Consider the following 13012-nt stretch of genomic DNA (forward strand, 5'->3'; position numbering starts at 1 on the left):
AGGCCCGTGCATATAGGTTTTTGTTTTTTTCAATTTTTTTCCGTCAGTTTTTTAACAATAATTATCGTTATTGAAATATAACCAATTAAATTCTCTTTCTTGAATGGAACACATCAACATTAAAATTAATTTTTTTATTATTAAAATATAGATAATTGATAACTTTTTCTTTTCTTTATATTTTTCTAGCGATTATCTTTCTCAAACTAAGAAATAATATGTAAATAAGATAAAGTTTTAGATTAAAATATAAAATATTAATATTGAAAGGACTAAAGATAAAATTGGCAATGCTACATGCCCCTTTTTTTAAAAAAGCGTTGAATAAACAATGCAAAATAAAATCTCATATTTTTTTATTAATTTTAATTCTTTTATTTTTAATTTTTTAAAAACAATTAAACATAATTTTTTTTAAATCAAGTATCAATCCAATATCATAATATTTTTTTACACTTCAATAACTCTATAAAAAAATTATAATAAATTATCAATTTTAATCTCCAATTAATATAACTTACAACTATAAAATTGATTTTTTTTTAACAATAAGAACAAAAAAGAGAATTATATAACCAAAAAAAAAAGAGACAAGCACCGTAAAAATAGTAACAAAAGGGAAAACCATAATTTTTGCCTCATTGTCAATTCTGATCTTCTTATTCTCAGTTTTTTTTTAAATAAAACTTTTGTTTATTAATATAAACTTAAACAAACTATCAAAATCTAATCCTCACTGCTCAATTTAATGTGTAAAGATAAATGTTTTTTTAAAATCAATTAAAAAAAAAAACATTGTTTCAATCTAATCTAAAATGCTGTGTGTTTATCAAAATCTTCTTATTCCCACGCTTTTAATTAATGTTTGGAAGACGAAGCAAAATTAGGGCCAATTCCGAGCGTGATTTACACGCGCCCACAAAAGCCCGCCAGTTTGCCCCTTCCTCTCCCGCCATTACAACACCAGATTATATAAGGCCACACTTCAGTTTCTTGAGCTTTTGTAAACCCCAACAACGAAACCCTAATTTTTTGATAATCAAATGGGTGAAAATAACAATTTTGAAGAACAGAACAAGCTCCCTGAGCTCAAGCTAGGTAAAATAATCAATGTTTTCGTTTTGCTGTTTTTTTTTTTTCGGGGCTGAGAAATGATTTGATTTCTTGGAATTTTTGTATCAGATGCTAAGCAGGCTCAAGGGTTTCTCTCTTTCTTCAAAACCCTACCCCATGTAAGTCCTAATTAATCTCTTAATTGCTCGGAAAATTAAGCGTTTCTTAAAGAAAATAATTTTGAGTTCTGGGTTATTTATTTATAGTTTTGTTTTAGTGTTTTGAATTTATTTATGAATTATTTATTTTATTTGGGCGTGTTTCGTTTTTGCGTTTGATGTTGCAGGACCCTAGGGCGGTTCGGGTCTTTGATAGGCGGGTCAGTTCATGTTTGGCCTCTTATTGAACCTCCGAATTATTTCTATCTTGATCTGATATGGAATGAGTTCATCTCCATTTGGCATTAAGTGTTGGATTTTCATCTTTAATTGTGAAACTTTACTGTTTTAGTATGGAATTAGTAGTATGATTTAGGGAATCCTTTAAGGGGTCAATGGATACTGTTTCCTTTTGAGGTATTCAGTATTCTTACAATGCAATGACGATACTGCTTTTATAGGAAATTTATCTTTGTTGTTTCTTGCATTCTATCACCTATTCAATTTTGTTTTGCCATCAATATTTCAACACCAAGACATTCACAAGGAAAACAATATGCCTGTGTTAGAAATGATCTTGATGTCCACCACTGGTGGCATCTCCGAAGAAGTTTGTTTCCTAAGTAAGGATGCTATTTCAAACTAGCTCAGATACACACATGTATAGATTATTAAAATGCAAGCCAGAATTATAAGGTTTTCTGTAAATGCTACCCTTTTTCTTATAACATGCATGTTTTTTTTTTGGTTATTGTGATGACTATGATCTCACAAATTATTGTTCTTCATAAGTAGAATTTATAAGCATTTCATTTTGGTTTCTTTGTTTGTCTTAACAATTGTCAACTTTGTTATTAATCTTGTTTAAACATGCAGGACTATTATACAGTTCATGCTGAAAATGCGACCTTCATTGCAAAGACATACTACCACACTACGACTGCTTTGCGCCAGTTGGGGAGTGGATCTAATGGTCTTTCTAGTGTGAGCATTAGTAAGAACATGTTTGAAACAATTGCCCGAGATCTTCTTTTGGAGAGAACAGACCATACTCTTGAGCTCTATGAAGGGAGTGGATCCAATTGGAAACTAGTGAAAAGTGGGACTCCTGGAAATCTTGGCAGTTTTGAAGATGTTTTGTTTGCAAACAATGACATGCAGGATTCTCCTGTGGTTGTTGCACTCTTGTTAAACTTCCGTGAAAAAGGGTGCACTGTTGGGTTGGGTTATGTTGATTTAACAAAAAGAGTTATTGGGCTGGCTGAATTTCTAGATGATAGCCACTTTACAAATGTGGAGTCAGCTTTAGTTGCCCTCAGTTGCAAGGAATGCCTTTTGCCCATGGAGAGTGGCAAGTCCAATGACTGTAGAACTCTGCATGATGTTTTGACCAAATGCGGTGTGATGTTAACTGAGAGAAAGAAAAATGAATTCAAAACAAGAGATTTGGTGCAGGATCTTGGTAGGCTTGTCAAAGGCCCCCTTGAACCAGTCCGAGATTTAGTTTCTGGTTTTGAATTTGCACCTGGTGCTTTGGGAGCATTATTGTCCTATGCAGAATTACTTGCAGACGAGAGCAGTTATGGCAATTATAGAATTAGAAAGTACAATCTTGACAGCTACATGAGACTTGATTCTGCTGCCACGAGGGCACTGAATGTCCTTGAAAGCAAAACTGATGCAAACAAAAATTTTAGTTTATTTGGTCTCATGAATAGAACTTGTACAGCTGGAATGGGAAAAAGATTGCTTCATATGTGGCTAAAACAGCCTTTATTGGAAGTAGATGCAATCAACTCCAGGCTAGATTTGGTGCAGGCATTTGTGGACGATACCGGGCTTCGCCAAGATCTAAGACAGCATCTGAAAAGAATCTCAGATATTGAACGACTGATGCACATTGTTGAGAAAGGAAGAGCTGGCTTGCACCATATTGTGAAACTTTATCAGGTGAAATTCAATTTTCTGTTTCCTGTACTCATTCCTTAATGCATGTGCTTGATGTAGGATGGCCGGGTTAGTGATTATTTGACTAGACAATTAGTTAAAACGCTGACTCTTCTCCATTTTCTACCAAGCTGGTTAATATTTCATGCCTATTTCTGCTTATTCTCACTCTCCATCTTTGGTTGAGGAGAATTATATGGTACTTTTAGAGTAGAGTAGCTCCTGGTATGGAAAGTGTAGGTTGTTTTCAGCTGAAAAGCTCGCTAGTGTTTGTATTCTTCCTTTTTTGGCACTCTCTTTCCCTTGATGCTACGGAGAAGTAGTATCGAAGGTGGCCTAGTGTTACATGGAACTTGTAGAGTGGAGTTGCAACCTGTTATGGAACTGAAATGCTGATCAATCTTCAGAAAAGAACTTGCTGGTGTCATCTGCAGTTCTACTTTTTGTTTGTTTTCTTTCTTTCTCGGATTTTTTTGCTCTTTTCTTCTTATGCTATGTAGTAGTGTCCATGCTGCGAAGTTCATACTATCCTTTAAATAATTATTCATGTTGCTTTTTTTAACTACTTAATTATCACATGCACTGTGTTCTACGCTATTTTTATACAATAATTGTATTTTAATCTCAGTTAATGTGCCTCTGTTTTTCTTTTTAACTTGATACATTTTTGGGATGCAGTCCATCATAAGACTGCCATACATTAAAGGTGCTCTGGAACGATATGATGGCCAATTTTCATCCCTTATCAAGGAAAAGTATTTGGAGTTCCTTGAGGTGTGGACTGATGATAACCACTTGAATAAGTTCATTGCTCTTGTGGAAACTGCTGTTGACCTAGATCAACTTGACAATGGGGAATACATGATTTCACCTAGTTATGAAGCTGCCTTAGGTGCACTAAAAGCTGAACAGGAGTCATTGGAGCACCAGATACACAATTTGCATAAACAAACTGCTTCCGATCTTGACCTTCCTCTAGATAAGGGATTGAAGTTAGATAAGGGAACGCAATACGGTCATGTCTTCCGAATTACAAAGAAGGAAGAGCCAAAAATACGGAAAAAGCTGACCACCCAGTTTATTGTCCTTGAAACTCGTAAGGATGGGGTAAAATTTACAAACACGAAACTTAAAAAATTAGGTGACCAGTACCAAAAGATAGTTGAGAACTATAAGAGTCATCAGAAGGAGCTTGTCAGTCGAGTGGTTCAAATTACAGCAACTTTCTCTGAGGTATTCATCCTTTATCATGTACTGACTTCGACAGAGCTCTTATTCTTGATTAATGCAAGTTCTATGCTGCAGGTGTTTGAGAAATTATCTGGCTTGCTTTCTGAAATGGATGTCTTACTTAGTTTTGCTGATTTGGCTTCTAGTTGTCCTACTCCATACACAAGGCCTGACATCACTCCATCTGTAATTATTTGCTTCATTTACTTCCTTCCTTTAATCTATCTTCTTCTTTTGGAAAAGCTTTATGGTATGATATTTACCCTCTTTGCTGTTATAGGATGTGGGAGATATTATATTAGAAGGGAGTAGACATCCATGTGTGGAAGCTCAGGATTGGGTGAATTTTATTCCAAATGATTGTAAACTTGTGAGTATTCAATTGATGAAGGAGAGCATGCTCCTTCTGGACTTCTAATATCCAAGTGCCCCATTAATGTTTCTTTGTTATCTTTCCATGAATCAGGTCAGGGGAAAGAGTTGGTTCCAAATAATCACAGGGCCTAATATGGGTGGGAAATCCACATTTATTCGGCAAGTATGGATGTTTTTATGATTCGGTTTGATGCCTCTATTCGTTACTTATTTTGTCTTTCATTATATCACTCTCACCTCTAGAATTTTTAGATCTTATTGATATTTCAGTCTGTCAATGCATTTGACTCAACACAAATTGAGTTGATGTTCATCAATGGGAGACACCGAAGTCCCTCTCAATTTCTTGTTTCACAAGATCTTCAATCTATCAAGTTAATCGACAATTTTCCAGGATTGCTATATCTGTATATTTTGGTTTCATTTGCAGATAGGTGTGAATATTCTCATGGCCCAAGTTGGTTCTTTCATTCCCTGTGACAAGGCTACCATTTCTGTACGTGATTGCATTTTTGCACGTGTGGGTGCTGGTGATTGTCAAGTGAGTCAGTGAAATAGTCTTTTAAAGTTCAAACTATTGAAAATGAATGTCATGGATGCAATGAATTTGGAAGTTATCTGCTTTTGCTTTTTAATCCCCTTTTGCTCTTTTCTGCATATTTATTATCTTGATTTTTACTCCAGGATTGTAAAGTTCTATGCTCAATAATCACCAATTTCAAAGTTCCTACACGCTTCATGTCTGCTGTTGAAATGCTCATGTACTCATCCTATTATTTGGCTTAGGAAACCTATTATTTGCCTTAGGAAAGGTCACCTTTGCAGGATGTAGCTGTGAACCTATGTTATGTTGTATCAATGCACAAGATTAAATCTAGCTGCTTTACCCTGCTCTGCTATTTTAAAATGTAATATGTTTGTGTGTTTTGATAGGGAAATATTTGATAACGAGATACAATCGGAAACATCAGCTGTAGCATGATTTATGTGTTGCATCGAGTTTTAACTACTTGTAGAAATAAATTAGAGTGCATCACAGGAAGAGCAGAAAAAAATAAATACCTGAATTGTTGATACCATTTACATCCAAATGCTAAGGTACAGAGCAAATAGATCTGCTTTCCTTTTGTGCTTCTGAGGATGTAAACAATAAGATTTCAATCTCAAATAGCAGTCTATTAATGCATCGACAGCAAAAAATTCAATTTGAAATCTGTTTGGTATAAAACTGTCTTAGCTCAATATTTTTATTAAGCCACTAATTTGATTCTCGTCTCCTCATCCATCTAAATCTATATTCATCCTAGACTAGTTGAAAAACTTGAGCTAAACCCTCTACTCTTTAGATCTTTTTTTCTGGCATTAGTCATTAATTTGAACATGTAAAGTATTTGTAACACCATTAGATATTGGATTATTTTAGCAGCATAGACTTCAAGATATATAAAATCTTTGGACCTAATCAAAACATGCTACAAAATGCCTGTCAGATAATAGATGTAGTTGATAACGACTTAATTCCAAAAAAAAAAGTCATTCTGTTGTCATATGCTGATAGTATCAGGAAACTTTTACTAGTATATTTGCTAGTACACTTAAAGTAGTTTAACCATGTGATAAGCATGGACCAATTTGATTTATGCCTGTAAAATTTACCTGATTAGTTTTTGTGCTTTTTGCTTCTTCTTCTTTTTTTTACCTGTAAAATGTGTCCAGAGAGTTTGAAACTGAACAACATATTTAGTGATTACTTGGTGTCCCCTGTAATTAGCTCTAATTAGATCTCACTTCTGTACGGTGCTGTGTCTTGAGTATCACATTCACTACTCGACTGTTTGACTGTTTTGTTTATGTAAAGTAGATTATATTACTTGCTTACAATGAAAGGATGGATGTTACATGTTTCCTTGCTATTGAAGTTTATGCATCTGTTTCCTTTCTTTTAGATGCGTGGAGTTTCTACTTTTATGCAAGAAATGCTTGAAACTGCTTCAATCCTTAAAGGAGCTACAGATAGGTCATTGATAATCATTGATGAGTTGGGCCGCGGGACATCAACTTATGATGGATTTGGTATGTTTCAACAATTTCCAGAGCGTTGGGATAGTTGGTTTTTATGGGTTTTTTATTTGAAGTTGTGGTTGAAGCTCTCTAAATCATCTAATCTAAAAAAGTTTCAGTTAAAGTTTTTTAAAACTGTTAAATGGATGTTTTGAAATTTTCTATCTTTTTTTTTCCCTTTACATTCCTGTTATTTGAAAAGCATGAACTTTATCTGCTCTCCTTACTTTAAATCAGTATGGTTTAAAGAATTGTTCTGCCATTGAAGTTACAAGCATCCAATTTGACTTCTTTGGGGTTTGAGAGTTTCTGAAAATTAGCCGTCTCTGCTCTCCTTTTTCTTGATGAGTTCGGGGATACTACTTTTCTTCATTTATTTGTAGTTTTGACTCTGGATTTTTCTACTTTTAAACACTGCTTAGAGCCTCTTTTCACCTTTGGTTGGAAGTGATGAAGTAGCTTTATTGTTTGATCCATATTGGAATTTATTGTTTGGTTTGGTTAAACCTCATAGATAAACATAATTTTGTTTATCATGTTTTGTTCTGTTTCCCAGGCTTGGCATGGGCCATATGTGAACACCTGGTTCGAGAGTTAAAAGCACCTACTTTATTTGCAACCCACTTTCACGAACTGACTGCATTAGCTCATCAAAAAGCTGACCAGGAGCCACATGCGAAGCAAATTGTTGGTGTTGCAAACTATCATGTCAGTGCACACATCGACTCATCAAATCACAAGTTGACCATGCTGTACAAGGTAAATGCATTGAGGCATGGCCTAAGCACTTAGAATTACAGGTGCTTGATTGTATGCCTTTTGTTTTTTTATTTTTTCAAAGACTAGCTTATATCATAATTTTGTAGCTGTTGTTTCTGCCTTCCCTTCGATCTTTGTAATTAACTGATTGGATTAGTGTAAAGAGTAATAGGACTATAAATGACGTGAAGGAGAAAAGACCTTTGAAGGAGAGGATTTTAGAGTTTTCCTTGGCCTCGCTTCTTTCAATTGCTCTCTTTGTCGTGTAGCAAGCTTTGCTTACATAATGAAAAAACAAGTGGAGAAAAAGGAAAGAAAATGAGGAACTTCAATTTTTATTTTATTTTATTTTTTTGGGTTTTGTATTTTCTATTATGATATGAGTTCTATTTGACACAGAAACAACAGTCTTCAATCATTATTCTTAGTAGTGGTATATATCATTGTTGGACTAGCAATTTTAGGATTAGTTTCTGACTAGATGTGATTCTTCTGCTTTTGAGTGACCGGGTTAGCAAAAGTAAGTTTAAAATGCTTACACTAATGACCTTCATACAACCTTGAATTCCAGGTTGAGCCAGGGGCTTGTGATCAAAGTTTTGGTATTCATGTTGCAGAATTTGCAAACTTTCCTGAAAGTGTAGTCGCCCTTGCCCGAGAAAAGGCAGCTGAATTGGAAGATTTCTCACCTGCTGCAATCATTTCAGATGATGCTAGAGAAGAGGTTTGTCTTTAATGAATCCAAAAGCTTCTAGCTCAGCATCGGCTCTATACCATCTGTATAGCCTTCTAGTTATATGAGCTTTCTGATCATTTCTGTTAATAAGCCTTAGATTGATACAGTGGTATGTAGGCCAATGTTATACAAGCCTTGACGTTTCAGTTAGTGTCAACATTTGAAGGGATGTGCCACTCTGGTTTGACTTCTCCTTCTTACTAAGCAAGCCATCCAGAGTTTACATGCTAGAGTATCAAGACCTTTGGCTTGATGCTCCACTACTGTAGTGTGAAAAACAACTTCGAATTCAAGTTGATTGACTGAGATAGCACTATGGAGTATAGATTTCCTGTCAGTGATCTCCAGTGTTTGATCCAGTCTTGAGGGGAACATCATGTCACTCTTTGGCAGTCCCAAAACTTTCATGCTGTATAGCATTCTCGAAACATTTTTCTGTTTCTGATAGCAAAGTTTTCACGTGAACTGAACTTGGTAAAATGATACCATACTATCACAAAGCATTCTATTAGGTTGGAATATTGACTTATTCATTTATGATTTGTAGGTCGGATCCAAACGAAAGAGAGAGTGCAATATGGATGATATGTCAAAAGGTGCAGCTCGGGCTCACCGGTTTCTGAAGGACTTCTCTGATTTGCCATTAGACACAATGGACTTGAAGCAGGCTCTGCTACAGATAGGCAAACTGAAAGATGACTTGGAGAAAGATGCAGTGAATTGCCATTGGCTCCAGCAATTCTTCTAGTTGTCCTTGGATGGAGCAATATTTGAATTAGACATTGCAAAGTCTCAACGAGCACAATATTTGAACATTATGCTTGACCCAGGTATTGGGTTTTGTAATCAGTTCTTGGCTGGATGAGTGGTCTCTTAAAATCTTGTTGGGGCTCAGATCAATTTTAGGCCATGTTGTAGGAGATTGGTCTCTTGTATCTGAGCTTATGTAATTTATCCTTGTTGGGGCTCAAACCAATTTCTTTTATTTACGTATATAATATATGATCTATTCTAAGAAAATGGAAAACGATTTCTTTCGTTCGCATTTAGCAATCCGACCGACCAAGTTTATGCATTGCCTCAAACAATATAGCTTTTGAGTAGTTTTTCTCATGTAGGATTAAAATCTGAGCTTTCCCCATCCCTCTTTTTGTTGGCTGAAGTGCTTTTCTCACTCCTTAAGAGATGATTGTTTATTTCTTTTATCTTCAAAACGTGTTTTATGTTACCATTACCATGACCTCGCCAGCGGCATCAAGCTTTTCTGAATGACCCAATAGTTTAAAATCATACTTGTGTGGGAGAATTCATAAACTGATTCATCCCTGTCCCTATTTTTTTCATTGATAGAAATTATGGCAAAACTTTTATGGCCATTGAATCATTGCTCGTACTTCTTGCAATCAGCTACGGAGATTTGTGCCAGAAGATGCATCGTTTCTTCTGATTTAATGTCTGGAAATGAAGCGAGGAGGGGTATAAGCTGATTGCAAGAGCCAAGTTTGTTGAGGAAAAGAAAGAGACGGTGAAGATAAGTTATAGAGTTCTTTTTTTGAGAAAGCAAAGATAATAAACACATGCATTAAATTTAAGAGGAAAAAATACCATGAAGAGTTGTATACAAAAAAGTATTTGCTAATAAAAAACTAGATATAGTCTTATTCAAAACCATGTAAAAAATTAAAGATATTTTATCAAATAACACTCCAAAAAGTTATCTAAATTAATTTATTTTAATGAATACCCACCGGAAGAACATCTCAAACATATTATTAACTAATTTATTGTAATTAATCTTAATTTGAATTGAATGGAGAAAAAAGGTAAAAGAAGGTCATGTGGTTAGCTTGGGTATCATCCACCCCTTTATTTTTTTCTAAAAAATTATAGATGGTGGGTTGAAAAGCTAACTTATGGTAAAAAAAAATGTTCTTCAACCTATTTTAAAATAAAAACATCTTATAAATACTCTTAAAATCTCATAAGAACAATTTCTCAACCTAACACAACTCTGAATCGGTCCAAAAACACACAAAATTAAACTAACAAAATTTTTTTTGAGTGAAAAAAACAGCTGGCACTCAAAGTGAAAAACAATTGGTTGGGCCTTCAATGGGTCTGGGTGGGATGAAATTTATGACTAAATTAAAGAATTATTAGAGAATCAAGGGTTGAATTGAATGAAGAGAGAAAGAAATTTATGACACGTGTAACACACATGCTAATGTGTGAGGAAAGTTGTCGTATTAGGAGGCCACATACAACTTCCTCTGAGCTCTAATGAAGGTTGTAATTGATATCGTTGGAATCGTCTCAGTGAGGGCTTTCTTCTACGACGACGTGTGTTGATGTTTTACCTCTAGTGTGGCTCTAATGATCCAATTATCGTTTCTTTCTTTTAATATCTTTTTCCTCTCTTGTCTTCTCATTTTTTGCGCTTGATTTTTTCATTTTTTTCCATTTTAGGGACAAAAATGTCAAAGGTGGTTGTCATTTTTATAATTTTCAATTCTAGTTCCATAATTTTAATCTTTTGGAAAACAAAATTCTAAATAATTTTCTACAAAATCAAGCGCTTGTCAAATGTCAAGATTTTTTTGACATCTCGAGAACCTAAGATCAAATTCATCGAAACAAACTATCAAGTCCAATGTTGAATTCATTCAATGTAAAAGAATAAAATTGAAAAAAAAAAACAAAAACTTGATGATTGAAAAAAAAAAGAAGCAAAAAAAAAAAAAAGGTACTATGTGAATCTATAATGTCATTAGATATGGGCGTGCAATAAAAGGAATATAAAAAATCCAAACTCTTTTAGTGTTTTGTTAATAAAATTAAAAAAACATCATCATTGAAAGAAAAAAAAACAAAAAAAATAACATTAAGTGAATCCACAATATCGTTGACCTTTCCAACTTCAAAAGGTTAAGTTGAAAATGAATGAAGAGAATGATAACCTATTTGTGCATAAATTCAAAATCACTTTTGTTTTTTTTTTGTCAATTTGAAAAAGTTGTAGTTTTTATTGCGGATGTTGTTGTAAAAGCGTAAATTATAAGTTAGTACTCATAGCTTCAAGAAAGGAATTAATTAGTACATAACTTAGTCTTTTTGTCAAAATTACCATTACTTACCAAATCACTTGTCGTTAATATTTTTATCCATAAGGTATCTTTCTTGTAAAACCCCCGCATAAACCGAATGTGGTCACACGTTACAAACTAGTAGAACATCATTATAATAGCATGGGTTGTTTTTTATTTAACCCTAGTGAATACATATCCACCTTTATCCCTAGCCAGACCTGACCATGTAATTAGAAGACAATCAATTTAGATAGAATAACACAATATAAGATCAATAAACTTTAAAGATCAATATCACGTACTTAAAATAAAAAAGCAAACCACAAATTATTGAATTAATTGTATAATGTTAATGTTATTGTAGTCATTATAATCATTACAACTTCATGATAAAGGAAATAATATTAAATCACAATATTTCTATAATTTATTTAGTACAATCCTTCAAGATTATCAAAATAAACATAAACATAAAAATTCTATAACTAGATGAAAATATTCATAAATTTCTACACCTAAATTTTTTGTCAAGTCATCTAGTTTCATGGAGCACATGATGAGCATGTCAGAAATAAAACATGCTAAGCAATAAGAATATTAGTTATTTTTCATAAAACAATACTAACTATTCAACATACAAAAAATGACATTTTCTTACGTATACACATGCTGCTTTTAAACTCTTTAGCTTCTCAACATAATATTACCTTTCATTAACATACACCTTACCTCTACCAACTATTAATAGTATTCATAATACCTTAACATATTTATTATTGTGTTTAATCGATGGGTTATCCACTTAACTCTAGGATTTAACATAAATCACATAACCCTCAATCTTTTAGCCTACCCTTTTTATAAGGCTAAGGTTTGTAATGACGTTTCTTACACTAACATCAATGAGTAGCCTTAAGCATAAATGTATCCACCCCGAGACCCTTTTAATCATCCTTTAAAGGTTTGATAACATACTTAACAAGTAGTCATTATCCACCCATATTTATGCTGCAGATGTATACCTAACATTTTCTTAATCTCTGCTCATGTGGTTGACATTGAAATAACTACCCCAACACATGTGGTAAATAAAAGAAAATTGAAATTAAGCCCCAATTCCTAATGGGCGACCTGAAATAACCATTGAGAGTCTAACTTTTATGGCTTGCTCTTATCTATAATTATGCATCTCAAATTTCTTTATAGGGACCTCAATTCTAGCCCCACTCATGTATTTGGCTTCCATGTTTATAACATATACCTATTTGTATCTTTAATACTTGTTTACAACTAAATCCCTTCTTAAAGTTAGCTTCTATACAATCTCTTATTCAACATAACATTATCATATATCAATCATAGCCTCACTCATGTGGTTGTCTGCCATACCACAACACAAATTTCATGATACATATCACAATAAAATCCCATCAGTCATTTACCAATGTCTTACAACACAACATGAAATTCATTATCAATATGCTACTTAAATAATTAAGACTTGTGTATAATACTGAAAATTAAAAAGGATGAGATGACAAGCACCTGCATTTTCTTTTTCCTGGTCTTGTCCCGTTTATCTAGGGTCTCGCAGTCGATGCCTCAAG

The 13012-nt window shown here is 33.7% G+C and overlaps 1 protein-coding gene across 1 annotated transcript; it reads left to right on the plus strand.

Annotated features, from left to right (window-relative positions):
- Positions 1–856: 856 nt before the first annotated feature.
- Positions 857–9339, plus strand: LOC133678935 (DNA mismatch repair protein MSH2). Its single transcript, XM_062101457.1, has 13 exons — positions 857–1098; positions 1183–1232; positions 1400–1432; positions 2088–3161; positions 3837–4391; positions 4464–4574; positions 4669–4758; positions 4855–4926; positions 5194–5304; positions 6710–6836; positions 7381–7583; positions 8155–8307; positions 8867–9339. Exons 1-13 carry the CDS (start codon positions 1044–1046, stop codon positions 9065–9067), a joined length of 2835 nt encoding a protein of 944 aa, XP_061957441.1. The 5' UTR covers positions 857–1043; the 3' UTR covers positions 9068–9339.
- Positions 9340–13012: the final 3673 nt, after the last annotated feature.

The sequence above is a fragment of the Populus nigra genome, chromosome 18, assembly GCF_951802175.1.
Source record: "Populus nigra chromosome 18, ddPopNigr1.1, whole genome shotgun sequence".
Taxonomy (NCBI): domain Eukaryota; kingdom Viridiplantae; phylum Streptophyta; class Magnoliopsida; order Malpighiales; family Salicaceae; genus Populus; species Populus nigra.

Excerpts from the sequence above, each read along its gene's own strand:
- LOC133678935 (XM_062101457.1), top strand. The coding sequence starts at position 1,044 with ATGGGTGAAAATAACAATTTTGAAGAACAGAACAAGCTCCCTGAGCTC. Across the intron at positions 3,162-3,836 it reads ATATTGTGAAACTTTATCAG|TCCATCATAAGACTGCCATA; the intron begins GTGAAATTCAAT and ends TTTGGGATGCAG. Across the intron at positions 7,584-8,154 it reads AGTTGACCATGCTGTACAAG|GTTGAGCCAGGGGCTTGTGA; the intron begins GTAAATGCATTG and ends CTTGAATTCCAG.